General features: G+C 37.2%; 1 protein-coding gene across 1 annotated transcript in view; it reads left to right on the plus strand.

Moving 5' to 3' along the window:
• LOC124798989 (dynein axonemal heavy chain 10) overlaps positions 1-22,191 on the plus strand; it is a 1,080,466-nt gene that overhangs the window by 793,554 nt on the left and 264,721 nt on the right. Inside the window, exons 42-43 of the mRNA XM_047262526.1 lie at positions 14,797-14,899; positions 18,323-18,503. Of these exons, the coding sequence (XP_047118482.1) occupies positions 14,797-14,899; positions 18,323-18,503 (284 nt within the window). The remainder of the gene's footprint in view (positions 1-14,796; positions 14,900-18,322; positions 18,504-22,191) is intronic.

Raw genomic sequence — 22,191 nt, forward strand, 5'->3', positions numbered from 1 at the left:
GTTCATGGGGGGGGGGGCAACATAACATACCACATCACAAAGCCAGGAGTGTGGTTTGAGGAACACAGTGGCAACTTCCAATTGATGTAATGCTTTCGCCCCCCCCCCCCCCCCCCCTCCCCACCCAACTACCAGATCTGAACCCGATCAGATAAATCTGGGATGTCTCATCACTCCTCTCCTTGTAATTTAAAGGAATTAGATGACTTTAGTGTCCAAATGTGATGCTAATTCCCTTCGGTGACCTACCAAGGCCTCTTTGCTTCCATGCTAAGACATGTTGCCTCTGTTATCTGTGTCAAAGATGGAAATACCAACTGTTAGGTAGATGGTATTTGTTAATAATAGTTATGTTTGAATATGCCCATTCTTCTTTTAAAGCTTAGTATAAATTGACAACTGAGACAGTTTTCTGGATTATAGACTTGAAAACCAGCCATCCAGTACACTTCTCTGCTTGTTTAGAGAAATTATCTTCTTCTTTTTTCATAAATGTTATCAGGTCATGGTTTTGAATATGACAATATTTTAACTTGTGTACAATATCTTATCAGAACCTCACCAATTAGCATTTATGAAACCAGGTGTCTCTTTGATGATCTTTATGTGAATCAGCTTATTGATCATAATTCCTTTGAGATGTCTCTGGATTCACATAGCCATTTATCAATAAATAGTTGTGTGTTTGTTGTTGTACAAGGATGAGTCAAATGAAAATCTTAAATATTTTTTAAAATATTATTTATTGTGCAGAAGTGGTACAAAGCTGTATCAATTTTCATTGTAATTTCCCCCGCACTCAATGCAAATCCTCCAGTGCTTACAATGTGCATAAATTCCTTTAGAAAAAAATTCTTTTGGTAGTCAGCACAATCACTCTTGCACTATGTGGCATACCTCTTGATCAGAGTGGATCTTCTTTCCTCCCATTGCGTCTTTGAGTGGTCCAAACATATGGAAATCACTTGGTGCAAGGTCTGGTGAGTATGGTGAATGAGGAAGACACTCAAAATGCAGGTCTGTGATTGTTGCAACTGTTGTATGGGCTGTGTGGGGCTTTGCATTCTCATGTTACAAAAGGACACCTGCTGACAGCAATCCACATCACTTTGATTTGATTGCAGGCCGCAAATGATTTTTTAGGAGATCTGTGTATGATGCACTGGTGACAGTGGTCCCTCTAGGCATGTAATGCTCCAAAATGATGCCTTTTTTGTCCCAAAAGAGAGTCAGCATAACCTTCCCTGCTTATGGTTCTGTTCGAAACTTCTTTGGTTTTGGTGATGAAGAATGGTGACATTCCTTGCTCGCTCTGTTTATTTCCGGTTGGTGGAAGTGAACGCAGGTTTTGCCCCCAGTAACGATTCTTGCAAGGAACCCATCACCTTCTCATTCAAAGCGCCGAAGAAGTTCTTCACAAGCATCGACACGTCATTCTCTCATTTCAGGAGTCAGCTGCTGTGGCACCCATCTTGCAGACATTTTATGAAACTGGAGCACATCATGTGCAGTGTGGTGTGCTGACCCATGACTAATCTGTAAACATGCTGCAATGCCATTCAGTGTCACTTGGAGGTTTTCCTTCACTATGGCTTCAACTGCTGCAATGTTCTGTGGAGTCACAACTCGTTGTGCCTGACCTGGACAAGGAGCATCTTCCACTGAAGTCACACCATTTGCGAACTTCCTACTCCATTCGTAGACTTGCTGCTGTGACAAACGTGCATCACCATACTGATTCTTTATTCATTGATGAATTTCAATAGGTTACACACCCTCACCACACCCTCACTATGCAAAAACTGAATAACAGAACGCTGTTCTTCCCTGGTGCAAGTTGCAAGTGGGGCGGCCATCTTTATACTGATACTGTGACAGTGTGTGTGAATCTGCACTATGTTGCCACCTACAGGCCATTCTGCACGCTATTTGTAGCACGCTTACCAACTTACAGGATAGCAACGCGAAATTTTGATTTGTTATTACAAATTTAAGGTTTTCATTTGACTCATCCTTGTATTGGGTTTACATATTGACAGTATAACCATCTGGTCAACTACCAAAGCTGTCTACATCAGAACTCCATGTATTTCTTTGAACTGATAATTAGTGTTACCTTGCATTTTAGCAGTTGACACCTAATTGCCACCTACTGCCAATGGAGTCCTTGCTGTCATGAGATCAGCTTCCATGATGTAAACACTTTGTCAGATTGCTTGACCTTGTCACCCAGAAAATACCTTAAGGCTCCAAATTCAGTGATGCAAGCACATTGTCAGATTACTTGACCTTGGCACTCACAAAATAACTTATGGCTCCAAGGCACTTGATATTTAACATGGGAGAATTTATCCTCTCGATATTGAGCCATTTCTGTTTCTGTGTGGCTATGTAATTATCTGTCTTGATGTTTATGTTTCATTGATTCACTGTGTTCTGTAAGTACCATTTTGAAAATGATTCTACAGGGGTATGAAATGAGCAAGATGCATGTACAAAAAGTGAAGCACTGTTGGAAAGTGCAGTAATAATTAACTATCAATGAATGCATTTCAACTATTTTGTATACTCGGGCTCAGTTTAACACAGTAAAAAAATCAACAGAAAATATGCTAGTTGGAAAACTACTGCTGATTCCTTGATCAGATGAAATAGCTGCTAATTATCACCTACAGTTGGCTCAACATTTGTCATAAAATAACAGTTACCTGTGTTAAAATTTCATTTCATCAACAGCCTGTAAATATTTTGCAATTGATAATCTGGTCCATTGTAGGCTGTATATTTCTGTTCTTTATTTAATTCATATGATCACCTAATTTCTACTTTGAGTCACTTTGAAGCACCTGAAATTCAAACATACCAACATGGAAGAGAATAACATAATCTACATACATGACTTTGCAGATATAAAACATTACACAGATCACATTGACCCTACAGTGAAGCTGTTCACTGCACTGTTCATGTTGCTTCTTTGGTGTTTTTAATCAGTCCTGAGGCTGCAAATGCATGCTATCCACTCCAGTGGATACTCCCTACTTGTCCTGTCCCCTGCATTCATTTGCAACCTCAGGACAGATTGAAAATGCCAAACAAGTGATGCTAACAACTGTCCATTGCAGTGGAAAACTGCACCACAGGGTTAACATGACCACCTGATAATTCTACTTGCATGTGTGACATCAGTTTATGTACCTCAAGTTCTACATTGTGTACATCTTGGATTCATCTCACACATGTATGGCCACCCACTATACTTTACAAACACATTTGGGCAGAATCCAGACCATAATGATACATATCACACGTCATTTGACAGTAACATTACCATGAATACTCAATACATGAGTTAAATCTTGTATGCCAGCAAGTAATGTGATGTACCTCTTCTATTCTGCCATCAACAGTTCTGCAATGTTAGCTGTAAGTATATCTTTGAAAATACCACAAAAAGTGTTTGTAGTTGCCAGGCTGCTGTATTCATGTATTGTATACTAAGTATTCAGTGATCGAATGTTACTTAAGCAAACATATTAAAATTTTTATATAATACATTGGAAGTGATGATGAGGAATGATAGAGTAGGAGAAATTGTGAAAGAGGGACCCTTGCACAGCAAGACATAAAATCAAGGCTAAGATGGTATGGACACTTCAAGAGAATGCAAAACAAGAGGTCTGCCAAGAAGATACATGAAATGGAGTACAAAGGAAATGACCAAGAGGAAGACCAAGGGATAAACAGCTGAAAGGCATGGAGGAGTGTGCTGAAAAAAGAGGTGGGGGCAGGGCCAGAGTGAACACAAAGATGGTTGCAAAATAGGACTACTTGGTGAGTCTTATTTTCCAGTCGCACCCAGCCTGGGGCTGGAAACTGTTCAAGACACTGATTATGATGCTGCTGCTGCTGATAATGATGACAAAATTGGAAGTAATTGATACAATAACTACTACTTTCATTCAATAATTAAAAAGGAAATTCTATTAATTGCTGGTATATCAGACTTAATTAATGTAGTGCATAATACACTGAAGAGCCAAAGAATCTGGTACACCTGCCTAATATGGTGTAGGGACGCCACGAACACGCTGAAGTGCTGCAACACAACGTGGCATGGATGGACTTGATTAATGTCTCAAGTAGTGCTGGAGGGAACTGATACCCTGAATTCTGAAAGGCTGTCCATAAATCTGTAACAGTATCATGGACTTGACAAATGGCTGAATTAGTGCTGGAGGGAATCCTGCAAGCCTGTCCATAAATCTGTAAGAGTATGAGGGGGATGGAACAGCATGTTGCAAGGCATCCCATGTATACTCAATAATGTTCATGTCTAGGGAGTGTGGTGGCGAGCAGAAGTATTTGAACACAGAACAGTGTTCCTGGAGCCACTCTGTAGCAATTCTAGATGTGTGGGGTGTAGTATTGTCCTGCTGGAATTGTCCAAGTCCGTCAGAATGCGCAATGGACATGAATGGATGCAGGTGATCAAACAGGATGCTTATATACATGTCACCTATCAGAGTCATATCTAGATGTATCAGGGGTCCTATATCACTTCAACTGCACATGTCCCACACCATTACAGAACCTCCACCAGCTCTTACAGTCCCCTGTTGACATGCAGGGTCCATGGACTCGTGATGTTGTCTCCATAGCTGTACACATCCATCTGCTCAATACAATTTGAAATGAGATTCGTCTGACCAGACGACATGTTTCCAGTCATCAACAGTCAAATGTTGGTGTTGACAGGCCCAAGCAAGGCGTAAAGCTTTGTGTCGTGCGGTTATCAAGGTTACACGACTGGGCCTTCAGCTCTGAAAATCCATATTGATGATGTTTCATTTAATGGTTCACACCTTGGCACTTGTTGATGACCCAGCATTGAAATCTGCAGCAATTTGTGGAAGGGTTGCACTTCTGTCATGGTGAACGATTCTCTTTAGTTGTTGTTGGTCCCATTCTTGCAAGTCTTTTTTCAGCTGCAGGGATGTCAGAGATTTGATGTTTTACCGGATTCTTGATTTTCATGGTACACTCATGAAATGGTCTTACTGGGAAATCCCCACTTCATTGCTACCTCAGAGATGCCGTGTCTCATCACTCCCATGCTGACTCAAACTCCACATTCATACTCACTTAATTCTTGATAACTGCCATTGTAGCAGCAGTAACCAATCTAAAAACTGCATCAGACTCTTCTTGTCTTATATAGATGTTGCCAACCACAGTGTCGTATTCTGCCTGTTTATATATCTCTGTATTTGAATAAGCATGCCTATACCAGTTTCTTTGGTGCTTCAGTGTACATAACCAATGAAGGATCACTATATATGAACATAGAAGAAAAATGTTATAATTTTATACAGTCTAGTAATTCATAAAAAACATATAACTTCATAAAGTGTTATAAAGTTAAAAAGCCCATATACTATAATACATGTAGGTATGAACCAACATATTTGTCATTTATTAGTTATAGTAAAGATACACATATTACATTTTACCTAAGAAACAAGTCTATTATACATCAAACCATGTGACTGTTTCACATCTAGTCCATGCCTGAAATTATGATAAAACAAGAATTATATTATTGTGAAGAATAAGCAAACATTTTGTAACAAACAAATATGTATCTATACAAGCCCATCTAGTATTCTACCAAAAACGAGTAAGCAGCAATTGTAATTATGAAATTACATGATGATAAACATAAAGAAAGATAAAGTATACATAATCAACAGTCCTTGTTGAATATACTATTGACCATGCAAAGATGCCAAAAGATTCCACTTGTTTCCACCAACAAGTCATTTGAATTAGTTAATATTTTCATTCAGAGCTTGTCATGTAAGCATTTTTACCAGTGGTTTTTTAATTATTCTGCTTGGTTACCATCCCCTGTCCCTTCAAATAAGTTGTTATGTTACCACATAATTTACTTAATGTTACATACATGTACATGATCTTGGGAGAAATGTTTCAGCATCTTTGTGTGTTCAATAGTCTATTCAGCAAGGAGTGTTTATTATGTACACTTGTAGGTATTCTCTGTCGTCCTTTTTGTTTATTATCATCTAATTTGTTATCTATAATTCCTGGTTACCCATTTTTGGCAAAATCAACGCTGGCATATAGACAGGTATTCGATTGTTATAGAATGTCCTCTGTAAAAAGGTTTTTCGTATGCATCATCATAATACAATTTTAGGTTTATTATAATCTGAAGGATGTACTAAATGTGATATTATCATGTTTTGATGTATAAAAGACCTGTTTCTTAAATTATGATGTAATGTGTGAACTTTTGTATAGTTGATAAATGGAAAATAAGCCAGATCAGACTGATATGAATTATAATATATGGGTTCTTTAACCTTACAACACTTTGTGAAATTATATATTTTTAGGAATTACTGTACTCTATAAAATTGCAATAAGTTTGCTAGTATGTTGATATGTAGTGTTCTACCACTGATTACATACTGTGCACTATATTAGTTAATTGTGGTACACCAGCAATTAATGAAGCCAATGGCCTTGCCGCAGTGGTAACACCGGTTCCCATCAGATCACCAAAGTTAAGCGCTGTCAGCCTGGGCTAGCACTTGGATGGGTGACCATCCAGTTTGCCGAGCACTGTTGCCAAGCGGGGTTCCCTCAGCACCTTGTGATGCAAAACTGAGGAACTACTTGATTGAGAAGTAGCTACTCCAGTCTCGTAGACTGACATACGATTGAGAGAGCAGTGTTCTGCTCACATGCCCCTCCATATCTGCATCCAGTGATGCCTGTGGACTGAGAATGACATGGTGGACAGTCGGTACCATTGGGCCTTCCAAAGCCTGTTCGGATGGAGTTTAGTTTAGTTTTAGCAACTAATGGAATGTGCTTCTTTAAATATGTAATGGAATGTACCTCTTTAAATATCTTATGAAATTTGTAGTTATTTTATGAATTACTTCCAGTCTGCAGTATAAAAATTTTGATACATTTTTTGAAAAAGCGCATTTGTGCCATCAGCTGTACAATTTTATGTTTATTCTCTAAAATTTTCAATTGTTACAATCATCTTCAAGGATAAAACTTTAGGGTTCAAAAAATGACTACAGAATATACGCAAGCACCATAGCCAACAGAGAAATTGAAAAAGGCTATTTTTAAATCATAATACTTACACATTGTACATCACTGGATCAGACATACATTTCTGTCAAATATGAGCCATACAAATGTAGAACATATATAATTGTCATAATAGACTGTTGTAACACTGTCCATATAAACATGCTCTGCCTTCGCACAATTACAGTAGTGTACGTTTGATGATTACTCCACACTTAGTAACTCACACATTATAACTGTGAAAGGTGCGATACAGATAGCAACCACAACAGAGGGGTATCTGTTGAGAGGCCAGACAAACTTGTGGTCTCTGAAGAGGATCAGCACCCTTTTCAGTAGTTGCAGGGGCAACAGTCTGGAAGACTGACTGATCTGGTCTCTTAACATAAGCTAACACAGCTTTGCTGTGCTGGTACTGCAAAAAATGACTGAAAGTGAAGGGAAACTGCAACCTACATAACAATTTAAGCAAGGGGGGGGGGGGGGGGGGAGGGGTTACCTTCATAGTCTCAGAAGTTGTTGGTAGCATATGTTAAAATTCGGTACTAAGTTAGAAACCATTGTCTTTTTTTGTTTTGTCCAAAAAAATTCCTGGTTTAACAAGCCACCATTAGGATGATGCCTGGAGCACCATTTTGAAAAGGCTCAGCAATTTTTTGCAAGGGCATGCAGCTCTACTGTACGTTTAAATGACAAAGGCATCATCTACAGTAAAGTTTTCGTGAGATAAAATAGTCTCTCATTTAGATCTCCAGTTGATAACTAGTCGGGAGAATGTCATCATCAGAAGATAAAAAACTGGCATTCTGCAGGCTGGAACATGGAATGTTAGAACCCTTAACTAAGTAGAAAATGAATAATGTGGGTAAGCTATTACGAGCAGCATAATAAATGCATTCTTGCAACCAAGGTAGGCACTAAACTGAACACCCACAACATTACTACAAGTTTATATGCCAGCTAGCTCACTAGATAATGAAGAGATTGAAAAAATGTATGGTGAGGTAAAAGAAATTTTTCAGATGGTTAAGGGAGATGAAAATTTAATTGTGATGAGGACAGGAGTTTGTAGAAAAAGGAAGAGAAGGGAAATAGTAGATGAATATGGGTTCATGGGATAGGAATGAAAGAAGTATTTTGAACAGAGCATAATTTAATCATTGCTAAAACTTTGCTTAAGAATCATGAAGGGAGGCTATTTCTCTGTGAGGGACCTGTTAACACCAGAGGATTTCAATTTGATTATATAATTGTAAGGCACAGATTTCAGAATCAGGTTTTAAATTGTAAGAAATTTCCAGAGACTGATGCAGACTCTGACCACAATTTATTTGTTATGAACTGTAGATTAAAACTCAAGAAATTGCAAAAAAGTGGGAAATTAAGAGATGAGGCATGTGTAAGTTGAAAGAAAAAGAGGTTATTTAAGAGTGTCAGAGGGCACATTAGGCAGTGATTGATTGCAGCTGCAAAAAGGAACACAGTAGAAGAAGAATGGGTATCTTTGAGAGATGAAACAGTGAAGGAAGCATAAGCTCAAATAGGTAAAAAGACAAGGGATAGTAGACATCCATGCATATCACAGGAGCTATTGTATGTAATTGATGAAAGGAGAAAATATAAAAATGCAGCTACTGAAACAGGTGAAAGGGAATACAAACATCTAAAAAATTGATGGACAAGAAGTGGCAAATACCTCAGCAGGAATAGCTGGAGAACAAATCGAGGGATATAGATGTATATCTCACAAGGAAAAAATAAGACACTGCCCATAGGAAAATTAAAAAGGCCTATTGAGAAATGAGAAGCAGCTGTAGGAGTATCAAGAGCTCAGATGTAAAACCAGTACTAATGAAACAAGGGAAAGCTGAGGGGTGGAAGGGTATATAGAGGGGCTATACAAGAGAAATGAACTTGAAGGCAAACTATAGAAGGGAAAAAGGATGAAGACGAAGATGACATGGGAAATACAATACTGTGAGAAGAATTTTACAGAACACTGAAAGACCTATGTTGAAACAAAGGCACTGGAGTAGATGTATTCCATCAGAATTATTAATATCCTTGTGAGAACCAGTCATGACAAAACTATTCCAACTGCTGTGCAAGATATATCATACGGAAGAAATACCCTCAGATTTCAAGAAGACTGTAATAATTCCAGTTCCAGAGAAGGTAGGTGTGAATATTACCAAACTATCAGTTTAATAAGTCATTGCTGCAATATACTGACATGAATTCTGCCCAGAAGAATGGAAAAGCAGGTAGAAGCTGAGCTCAGCAAAGATTAATTTGAATCCTAGAAATGTAGGAACACATGAGAGAATACAAATCCTATGACTTTACTTAGAAGATAGATTAGGGGAAGGCTAACCTATGTTTATAGCATTTGTAAACTTAGAGAAAGCTTTAGACAATGCTGACTCTTTAAAATTCTGAAGGTAACAGGGTTAAAATGCAGGGAGCAAAAGGCTATTTATAACTGGTATGGAAACCATATGGCATTTATAAGTCATGGGGCATGAAAGGAAAACAAGGGTTGAGAAGGGAGTGATAGAGAGTTGTAGCTTGTCCCCAGTGTTACTCATATTGTAAATTGAAGAAGCAGGAAAGGAAACTAAAGAAAAAATTTGGAGAACAACTTAAGGTTCAGGAAGGAGAAATAAAAACTTTGAAGCTTGCCAATGATATTGTAATTCTGTCACAGACAACAAAGGACGTGGAAGAGCAGTTGGGTGGAATGGACAGTGTGTCAAAAGGAGGATATAAGGTGAGCATCAGCAGAAGTAAAACAAAAGTAACGGTGTGTAGTCAGATTAAATCAGGTGATGCTAAGAGGATTAGATTAGGAAACAAGACACATAAAGTACTAGATGAGTTTCACTATTTGGGCAGTAAAATAATTGATGAAGGCCAAAGTAGAGAGGATATAAAATGTAGATTGACAATAGCAAGAAAAGTGTTTCTGAATAAGAGTAAATGGTTAACACTGAATATAGATTTATTTGTTAGGAAGTCTTTTCTGAAAGTATTTTAAACAGTTCAGACAAGATGAGAATATAAGTTTTTGAAATGACATGCTACAGAAGAATTCTGGATGTTAGATGGGCAGATCACACTACTGTTGAGGAACTAGTGAATGGGACTGGTGAGGAAAGAAATCTGTGCTCAGCATTCATTAGCTGAGTATGGGCCTGGTGACCCGGGGTTCATGAGCGGCGGACTGGAAATAGCCACCAGTCAACAGGAGCATGTCGAAACACTGAATATGATACACTTGGTTCATGTCATTGTGAATATGGATAGATTTGAGGGCCCACATGTGTTCCATTAGGAAGAAAATGTTCCTGTTTCATTTTAACAGTGACATGAGGTAGTTGTTGCACTTGAGAGTCACAGTCCACAGGTGGAAAGCGATGAAAGAACGCAGAACTCATTGTGTCTTATAGCATATGGCTCATTGTTCTTAGCGTGCACACAACACACAGTCACTGAAATAACGGATGAAAAGGTGAAAATGAGTGTGGGGTCGCCAATGAATGATAATACTCTTTAGTTGTGTGGCAAAGGAACAACAGTCATCAGCACAATATATATTGAAAAACACTTTTATTAAATAACTGTAGCACGTACACACTTAGCATGGACATTTAAGAGATCTGCGCAAAGACAAACATACAAAGAACCTCGATCAAAGAATCTACAAGTCAAACTTGAAGATGATACTTCTTGTGGTTGATAGTTACCACATATTTATTGTACCTAACTGGCCAGTTTATTTCATTGTTAACATTTGACTATAATGGTCATATAAATCTTTGGCTGTTAAATTTACAGCTAAACTACTGTAGATTACGGTGTCTGAGAATAAATTGTCAGTGGTCGTTACACTATGTTTGCAGTATTTGTAGGGAATTTCATGGTGGTACATAATCCAAAATTGGGCAAAACAACTCAGTGTGTCATCAATAAGTACATTCCCATAGAAAATAAACATAAAAATCTCCACAAAAAATAATCCCCAGTTAAGTCTCCATAACATTGTGAAAACTGTCTATAGATGCTTAAGATACATTTTGATGTTGGCCTGTGAACTGTTTCTGTGTTTCATGATCCACTATTATGGCACAGCTTTCAAAGCACCATTCAATACAAAATTCATTAATCTGAAGGGCCTGAGACTTAACTCAGTTTTTGTTTTTCATATTATGCCACCCCCACTTCTTTTTCTTGCTGCTGGTTTTAAAGTAGTATGATGTTAGCTTGTAGCCGTTGTGATGAATCTGTTTAAGTTCAATGACTTACATGTGAAGCTTTGATTTGTGCAACAAATCTGATGGACATACCGTGACATGTAACAGTGCTTATCTCAGATATACTACTCTAATATTGTCTGGCAAGAACCAGATGGCCAGATGTAATTGTTGATAGGATATGAGATTTTACATTTTTATAAATTTTCAGCATTTTATTTATGTAAAGAATAAATGGCATTTATATGTCTTTTTATGAGAGATTTTTTAATTTGTTATGGTTTGCATTGGATAATCTTTGTTAGGCTTTTGAAATGAATATTAAATATTAAGTTTGGATAAATGGACCATTGTTTACCAATTTTTTAAAGTCTTAAAATTGGGATAATTTTATAGAGTTTTTCTGCAGTAGGTAGATCATCCTGATTTGGTTGCAGTAGACACAAAAATATTTGCATAGGGTTATTGCTTATGCTAGGTGTTTGAATAAATTCCTTCACTGAGAAACTTAGAAAACTGATTGACTACTTAATTCTTCTTCAAAGAGAGGACTTGAATTTCCCTGCAACTGTCAGGGAACTATCTGTCTGCTGTGCTGTAGCTTCTAAAGTAATATTCAGAATAAATCATAGAAACCTTCTGCAAGTAATATTCCAGTCAATAGTCCAAAATGTTTGTTACTTGTGGAAAAATCGTCTTTCAATTATGATCAGCAGCTTGTAGGAGGAAAACTCATGTGGCTCAAGATCCAATGGAAGCATGATTATTTTCATTGTTTATTAATTGTTTAAAGGGTCCACCTTAAAAGTCAAAAATAAACAAAGTATAGCATGCTGCTGCAGAGGAGAAAAGTCATAAGAATGATGACTGATGTTCTACCTCTACATTAAGTGTATTTGCAGTTGCAAATATGGATAACCATCAGCTTTATAAGGGAATGACAACAATGAAAATTTGTGACAGACCAGGAATTGAACCCAGATTTCCTGCTTGACTATCTGAACACATCTCGCGGCCAGACCCTAACTTCCATATGTCATCAACCACATGTGTACACCCATTATGTATATCCTGTACAGGGGAGACATTTTACTTGGAAGTCACTTTCCCGGTGTCAGCTGATAAATATAATATTGCAGTGCCTATGTTATTCTGAATTATGAAGCAAAAACTTTTGGATATGCATGCATGTCTGGAGGAAGAGTACTATGGCAACTACAACCATTAAAAATACATTAAATGTATCCGCAGTTGTGAATATGGATAACCATAAACTGTATAATAGAATTACAGCAACAACGTTTGTGCTGAACTGGGACTTGAATACATGTAAAGCTCTGATATGTGCAACAAATCTGATGGACATACCATGACATGTAATAGTGCTTACTTCAGATATACTATTCTTATATTATCTGGCAAGAACTAGATGGCCTGATGTAATTGTTGATAGGATATTAGATTTTACATTTTTATAAAATTTAAGCAAATTCTTTATGCAGAGAATTAATGACATTCATATGTTTTTTTTTATGTGAGATTTTTTAATTTGTTATTGTTTGCCCTGGATGATCTATGTATCACATTTATCAAGAGTGATTGCCTTACCATCTCATTCAACTTTGCATCATGATTCAGAATCACACAGGCCCTGCAATATCATCTTTATCTGTCCACACAGGCAAGTGACTTCCAAGTAAAATGCCTCTCTGTATGGGAATATACATAATGGATGTATGAGTACACATTGTCGATACAAGGTTGACAAATGGATGTTTGAGTCTGGCCATGAACCATGATTGGGTTGCCAAATGGTAAGACGACCACTCATTATAAGCATGAAACCTGGGTTCAAGTACTGATCCAGAACAAATTCTCATTGTCATCATTCCATTATAGAGCTGACTGTTATCTGTATTTGCAACTGCGAACATATTTAATGTATTTCATAATGGCTGTAGCCACAGCAGTGCTTGTCCCTTTGGAGATGTACGCGTGTCCGAAGGAACTTTGCATCATAATTTGGAGTAATGCAGGCACTGCAATATCATATCAATATCATATTTGTTTGTTTATTATACATGAGGGTGGTTTGAGAAGTTCTTGGAATTATCACGAGAGGTCAGCGTTAGCACAGGTTGTTCACGCGATATTCATTGGACTGTCACTCGTAAACACGTGCCATGTCAGTGCTCTTGGAAGAACACTGTGGCAGTGAGATGGCTATGTTGTTGTTCCCATGTAGTGATTTGCAAAGACTGAAAAAATCAAGATTCAAGCAGTGATTAAGTATTTGTAAAGAAAGGAATGAAAGCAAAAGACATTCATGCCAATTTCCAGAATACACTAGGGGACACTGCTCCTTCATATTCAACTGTTACCAAGTGGACAAATGAATTTATATTTGTTTGGGAGAGCTTACATGATGATCTGCGCAGTGACTGGCAAAAATGTGTCACTATTCCAGAAATCATTGCAAAAGTGCAAATAATGTTTATGGAGGATCGCTGATTGAAAGTGTGGGAAATTGCTCATGCTTACCAGATGTCATCTGAAAGGATATACCACATTTTAACTGAAGAATTAGAAATGAAAAAATTGTCTGAAAGATGGGTGCCATGACTCCTGACGCGCGCCCACACACATGTGCCTTTGCCATGGAAAAATTACATGAACGTAAATATGAATTGTTGCCACACCTGCCTTATTCACCTGATATTAGTCCATCAGACTTCCGTCTCTTCCCAAAACTGAAAATTTTTCTTGATGGACGAAGATCTACTTCAAACAAAGAATTGATAGCCGGAGCTGACAATTATTTTGCAGGTCTGGAGGAAACTCATTTTTGAAATGGGATCAAGGCACAAGAACATCATTGGACCAAGTGCATTAATCTACAAGGAGACTGCATTGAGAAATAAAAAAAGTTTCAGTAATGTGAGTACTTTTTTTCTATTCCTTTTCCAAGAACTTTTCAAACCACCCTCATATGTTCACTACTTGAACTCCACCTAATCCCACCCTCCTCCAGCCCCCACACCACACACATACAAATACATTAGTCTAGTTTTGTTCAGTAGAGCACCATAGTCTATTTGATGTAATAGGGTGTTTAATAGGAAAATTTATGTTCAGTGTGTTTTCTGCCTCTAGTGAGTGTCCATAAAATTCTTCTGGTTTCTTGACCACATCATTCTGTAAAGAAAACCAATATTTCAGCCACTTTCAGCTCTCTATGAAAGCCGCTTCCAACAGTTACTATATCATTGGTTCACTTTTCATTGTGATGCAGAATAAACCCAGAAGAATTACATGGAATCTAACAGCAAAATGTTTCAATTAAAATGCAGATAAATGTATATACTATGGTGAAATATGTGAAAATTAAACCTTAAAATCTGTTTTCTAGATGGACATCTGAGGGCCTTCCACCAGATGAATTGTCAGTACAGAATGGGATTCTTACAACACGTGCAAGTCGTTTTCCGCTTTGTATTGACCCTCAGCAGCAGGTACTTTATAACTGGTGATATGATTGATTCACAAATGCTGCTCAGAAAAATATGATATTGATTTTGTCATAGCAAGTGGATAAATAATTACTATAACATAGTTTTACTTTTTTATATAGAAACATGTGTCCTGTTTCACTTGTATTAATTATGTTACTATTTTTCTTCTCATTTTTTGAGAAAACCCTTAAATTTTTTCACTGTACAGATGACTACTTAAAATTTTGGTTCTTATAAAATTTTAAAACTTATAATTTAACATATTGTGTCCACTGTATCCATTTCACTGTTAAGGCAAAAGAAGTCTATTTATTGCAGTGAAGTCATATCTAGCCTGACTTGAGCATTTGTCTCAATGCCACAGCAGGAACAGAGTGCTTGTGGGAATCTAATTAGTATAATATCATATAGAAAATGGAGAAAGTTTGCCACATTTCAAAATGCAGAGAAATTTGTGAAATAAGTATGAATCCTTCTGCAAATAAATAAAATAGTGAACGAAAAGAAAGAAGATCAAGAGTTTCAGATTTTATCAATACCGTGGTCTTCAGAGATTGATCACTTACAACAGCAGAGCAAGGATTTGGGAAGAAGTGGATCACATCATTTTCAAATGAATTATCCTAGCATTCACTCCGGTTCATGTAGGGAATCCACTGAAAATCTGTTTCAGGTTTGTCAGACAGGAATTTGATACTGTTCTTCCACACTTAGCAAGTTTTCATCTGTCCTCACTAGGTCTACAGTGTATACAGATACATAACTTAGATGAATGCACATATTGAATCAGATGCAGGCAGCTGTGAAGGTGTAGCCCCATGAAGCCAGAGTAATACTATAAAACTGCAATGGCCTAGGCAAGAGAAATGGAAGCAGTACTACTTGGCAAAGATTTTTTTAGAGAATGTGGATATGTTCTCACATGCCTTAAAAAAGTTAATTTGAAACTTGAGAATCATGTTGTAAAATGAGAACTACTCTGAATATTTATTTTTATGGTGTTCATTTAAACTAAGTATAAAAAGCATTTTGTCACAATATAAAAAAAATGAAATAGTGTTATGATCATAAGATCTGAGAATGATACCAACATACTTTGAGGGATTGTAGAGGGTCCTGAGGTACAAACTGAGAATAGGAACGTATGTCTATAAATAACACCAAATGATGACTTCTCTCTCTCTCTCTCTCTCTCTCTCTCTCTCTCTCTCTCTCTCTCTCTCTCTCTCTCCCTCTCTCTCTCTATCTATCTATCTCTCCTTTTTGTTTATTGTGTAAAAATATCATCTTCTCTTTTGTAGCCTCAAAGTAATTTTTTCATAATTGTGCTTATAATCATGAGCAGCAAACAGGTCACTGTTTCAAAATTTTCACTCGTAGAACAAAAGTTTATAATTATTAAATCAGAGATGATAAGGATTCAGTGATGATATGCTCAAGATTAATCATTTAATTTGCAGAACAATACTTCATAATTATTAAGTTTCAGATAACTGTCATTTGCTGATAAAATATTTGTAGTTTGGCAGTAAATATGAATAATAATTGCATTCAACACATTTAGTATTTTCACTTCAAAAAAATTTCAGTAATTTCAGGTTCAGGGATATCAAATATTTAATGTTCTTGAATTCCCTATTTTCCCCAATAAATCTTCTCACACCATAGTTTACTGAACTTGTGCTGATGTAGCCACTGTCTCATGAGGGGGATTGCAGATTCATGAATCTGGATCAGGCAGCAAGTCAAGAATCATGGCCTTTGATTGGCACACCAACTGCTGAGAGATTCTGCACAGTGCATGTGCAGAAAATTGCAGAAATTCTCCCGACAGACAGTATATCTGGGAAACACACAATTCCTTTATAAGAATGTAGAAAAAGATCGATTACTATTTACTGTAAAGAATACACTGTAAGTTGCAGATAAGCATTTGGCCCAAGCTGCTGGAATTGGCAGTCATGTGTGCATGAGGTGTGATTGCTTGTGTGTATTAATGATCTGTGCTTCTCTTTTTCTGATAAAGGCTGTGGCTGAAAGCTTTACATATGTGTCTATTAATTGTATCTGCCTGCAACTTAATGTGTCTTCCTCAAGGTAAGTATCAATCTATCTTTTTCCTACCTTGTTGATATTCCCACCTGGAGTTTTCATTGTTTGACAGTTCCTTTACAAGAAGTCAAGACAATTCCCAAACTGTAGTATACAAAAATGTATTCACAAAATCTAGCATGGTGTTAATATGATATGGCCAGACCTGCTGCCATAAAACAGGGTTCACATAAAGTCTGGGAACACTTTCAATTATTTATTGCACAAGTACCAGACATTGTACAGATATCATATATACGTCATTTTGTAGTTTGGTAATTTTCTGATAGTCAGTGCTAGTTGCAAACGTGGTGAGTGCAGGTGCTGTGCCACAGAAGGGGACAGCTGTTTCATGAAGTGGCCTCCCCAATCACTAGATCCCACTCTGTGTGACTTTTTTCTGTGGGGACACATTAAAGATCTGGTGTTTGTACCGCCTCTACCACGTGATGTAGCAGAGCTCTGGGAGAGAACACAGGAACCGACTGCCACAGTCAACGATTCCATGCTGGGTCAGGTATGGCAAGAATTCGATTACCGTATTGACATCTGCTGGGTCAGTCATGGTTTGCATATCAAATGTTTCTAAAACAAAAGTTTCAGAATTTCTCTTCAGAAGGCAATATGTACAACATCTGTACAATGTTTAGTCCTTGTGCAATAAATAATTGAAAGTGTTCCCTTACTTTACATACACCTTGTATTTAACACCTGGTGAATACTTATCAGGTGGCAGCAGAAATACGCATATGAACAACAGCTACTGATCTGTCTCCCTGGACACTGGGCCCTTAATAACTTTCCTAATATATCCTTACATAGTCCAATTTCCTCCTACTCAATTCTATCATATGAAGGAATATCTATCTCGTATTTCTGAAACTTAACTACATATTGTAGAGCACTAGATAAAAGTAAAAATTATTAGGTAATTCCAATCAGTAGATAGTTCTAAGTGTAGGCATACGCAAGATGAATTCTCTTTTGATACAATCTTTGGATTTTTCACATCAGTAAGTGTTTTCATTAATTGAGTTACTTACATTGCAAGGTGTAATACTGAATGGACAGATGAATCAGACACCAATAGTAATAAGCTGTAAAAATGGTGCTGTTGAAATTTTGAGAATAATCAAGGCAATGAATATTATATAGCTTGCAATTCAAATACTACATTTGCTATAAATGGAGTATGTGTTTCATTATTAAAATGTATTTATAAAACAAAAGTTTTGAAGAAATTTGTACATTTATGAGTAATGTGTGTGCTAAAAACAATTATAATAATTTGGAAATAAAAAATAACATTCATCTACCATTCATCTCCTGCAGGCACTTACTTGGATCAAGAAGAGAGAAGAAAAAAGTAATCTGAAAATACTAACATTTAATGATGCAGATTTTCTGAAGCAACTTGAAATGGCCATAAAATATGGATTTCCTATTCTGTTTCAAGATGTGGATGACTACATTGATCCAGTTATTGACAATGTCATTGAGAAGAATATTAAATGTTAGTTGCAATGTCTTATATGAATTTATAAGAAACTGGATCATGAAGTACGATGACTTTCCTTATAAATACTTATATAGTCTGATTTCCTCCTACCCATTCATATTGCATGCAAGATTAGTTTGCCTATCTATCTGAAACATAACACTGGTGGACAAGCATTTTGATAACTACTGTATTTTTTTGTTTTATATTCAAACAAATTCAGAGATCACTTTATTCTGTTAGTACTGTAATTACATTGACAAACTTCTCTTATAGGACTGCTATATATGGTAGATCCTTCTAACTGGACCTAGTTAGCAGATTATCATGGTTGGTGAATTTTGCTTCGTATGTATGGCAATCTTGCTAATGTACAGGGCAAATATTTGTAAGGATCATGACTCTGTAATATAATAACTGACAGTACTTTAACATATTTCAGTTGTTGCTTTAAATATATTTTTCATGTCTCTTCCTGAACTTAAATCAGCAGAAGACATTTGGGAAAATTCTGTGTTGTATTACCATCAAATATGGCTTCACTTGTCATAACCATAATCATAATCTTTCTGCTGTATTAGCAAGTACTTTGCATCTCCATTTCATGCTATCCATTGCTTTCTTTTTAATGCCAGTGTATGTGCTGCCATCCATCACATCATCCATGATTTGAAATCTCTTTCACCCCCACCTCCTCTTTCCTTTGACATACCCTTCTAAGACTGTTTTTATCAGCCCATCCTTCATTCTTAATACCTGTCCAGTACAGTTTCATTTCCTTCTTTTTATTACATCCAGTTACTGTCTTTGCATTCTCACTCTTCTCAGTACCTCTTCATTTTTCATTTATCCATCCAGATTATTTTCCATCCTCCACCATGCTCACATTTCAAAAGCCCCCAGCCTTGCTCATCTTCCTTCCTCAGTGTCCACATTTCAGGAGGACACTCCATACAAAACATTTTATTAATCTTTTAGTTAAATCTGTGTCCATATTGCTGCAGTAAATTCCCCTTTTCTTATATAATGCCTCTTTCACCATTCTGGTTTTATTTCTGTGCTGCTCTTCCATTTGGCTTCTGTCCTGCTTCTGAAGTATTTAAAACTTTGCTCATTTTCTACTTCTTCTTTATTCAGTGTTATGGTTACCTTTTTATATCATCCCAGTGCCATTACTTTTTTGTATTGATTTTCATTCCATAAATCTTCCCTTTAGCTTCGGTAGTACTAAATACTAAATCAAAAATAGCTCAAGAGCTCTTTATAGTTTGTAGAGTGACATTGAGGCCTTTGTATCTCTTCCATATCACAAATAGTAAACATTGAAGTACGCATTCAGAAAATACAGGGTGTCCCAGGAGGAACAGTCAGTATTCAGGGATATGACAAGAATGATCATTTGAAGCACAAAGTCTAATAAACATGGGCTCTACAGTGCATACCTTAAAATCTATTAGCAGTTGTTCATCTTTGCTAATGTGAAACATGTCTTGAAAAAGTATTCAGAGCTCTTAAGATATGTATTTTAGAGTCCATGTTAACTAGACTTTTTAGTTTAAATGATTGTTCATGTAATATCCCTGAATACTTAACATTCCTCCTGGGGCACCCTGTATATATTTGTACAAGTATGTTCCACATCTCCTGCAGAACCACTGTATCAGTTTCAGGCAAACATGGCACACATGCCACTTTCTGTCCGGAAAAACGCTCTGTGGGAGTGAAAACTACGTAGCTTTCATAAGGGTGGAACAGGCTACCACCTTGAGAGAAATGCACAGTTTAATCTTCTCTTGACATACAGTGACTGACTTGTACTGAGTCTAACATTTAAGTGATATTGTGAATACCATTACAAAATATGTCATTGTAGTTTACATTAATGTCCATAAGATATTTGGTTCATCGGTATTCCTTGAAGCCACATATGACGTGGAGATCTCTTTGCTGTATGTGTAAAGACATCAAGCAAAGCTCAACTACTGTTGTTACCAGAACTAGTATTAGCACCACACAAAACCCAATACGAATACTTAAGAAAGACAAACAAAATGTAATCTAAAGTAACACTGATTTCAAATTGAAACGAATTTAATTTTCAAGCAAATGATATTATCCAACTTCTCACTAACTTGAAATTCAACACTCTTGTTCATTTATAGACTACTACAGTACAGAAGTTTCTGATCACTCCTCTAAATTTAATCAGAATGATTACTGTAAAACAACAGGAAGTCTCATACCCTCTCAACAGGAACTGAAATTGAGGACTTTCACAAGACACACACGCACTTTGGATCCTGAGATGTGCATGATTCAATAACCGTCATTGGAAACAACAATGGTACCTTTTGTGTCACAGGCTGTGAGGATAATGGCTTAACTGTTCATCCACTCAGTGTTAGGAGACGCTTTTCAGACCATGCTGTCTCATTACTTTTCTATTCTCGCCCCATAACCACCTTCCACCCCCTCCTCCTCACAGTCTGCATCCCTTTGCACACTTATCTGCCCTGGCAGTTATACATCATCAGACTGTGTTGCTGCAGCCTAAGTGATGAATAAGAACATTTTCTAAAAGAAAAGCAAAAACTCAGAAGCTGGTAAGCAGATGTGATTGTTACACGTAGCTATGTGCAACTGACAATCTATCTCAATGTTAAGTGGTTATCTAATGTCATTTTTGTATCAGATTTCCATCTCAGAATTTCCATTAACTTAACCATTAATGTGTATTTTATATTTGATACAAAACGTATTTTCACTATTATATTTTAGGATTCATATATATATATATACATAAAACGAATGCGCTGGCAGGTAGATAGACACACAAACAAACACAAACATACACACAAAATTCAAGCTTTCGCAACCAACGGTTGCTTCATCAGGGAAGAGGGAAGGAGAGGGAAAGACGAAAGGCTGTGGGTTTTAAGGGAGAGGGTAAGGAGTCATTCAAATCCCTGAAGCGGAAAGACTTACCTTAGGGGGAAAAAAGGACAGGTATACACTCGCACACACACACATATCCATCTGCACAAACACAGACACAAGCAGACATCTGTAAAGGCAAAGAGTTTGGCCAGAGATGTCAGTCGAGGTGGAAGTACAGAGGCAAAGATGTTGTTGAATGACAGGTGAGGTATGAGCGGCGGCAACTTGAAATTAGCAGAAGTTGAGGCCTGGCGGGTAACGAGAAGAGAGGATATACTAAGGGGCAAGTTCCCATCTCCGGAGTTCTGACGGGTTGGTGTTGGTGGGAAGTATCTCTGCCTACGTAGATCAACACCTTCAACCCATTACATGCAGTCTCCCATCCTTCATCAAAGACACCAACCACTTTCTCGAACACCTGGAATCCTTACCCAATCTGTTACCCCCGGAAACCATCCTTGTAACCATTGATGCCACCTCCTTATACACAAATATTCCGCATGTCCAGGGCCTCACTGCGATGGAGCACTTCCTTTCTTGCCGATCACCTGCCACCCTACCTAAAACCTCTTTCCTCGTTACCTTACCCAGCTTCATCCTCACCCACAACTTCTTCACTTTCGAAGGCCAGACATACCAACAATTAAAGGGAACAGCCATGGGTACCAGGATGGCCCCCTCACTGCCAACGTATTCATGGGTCGCTTAGAGGAAGCCTTCTTGGTCACCCACGCCTGCCAACCCAAAGTTTGGTACAGATTTATTG

This window comes from Schistocerca piceifrons, chromosome 5 (assembly GCF_021461385.2).
Source record: "Schistocerca piceifrons isolate TAMUIC-IGC-003096 chromosome 5, iqSchPice1.1, whole genome shotgun sequence".
Taxonomy (NCBI): Eukaryota; Metazoa; Arthropoda; class Insecta; order Orthoptera; family Acrididae; genus Schistocerca; species Schistocerca piceifrons.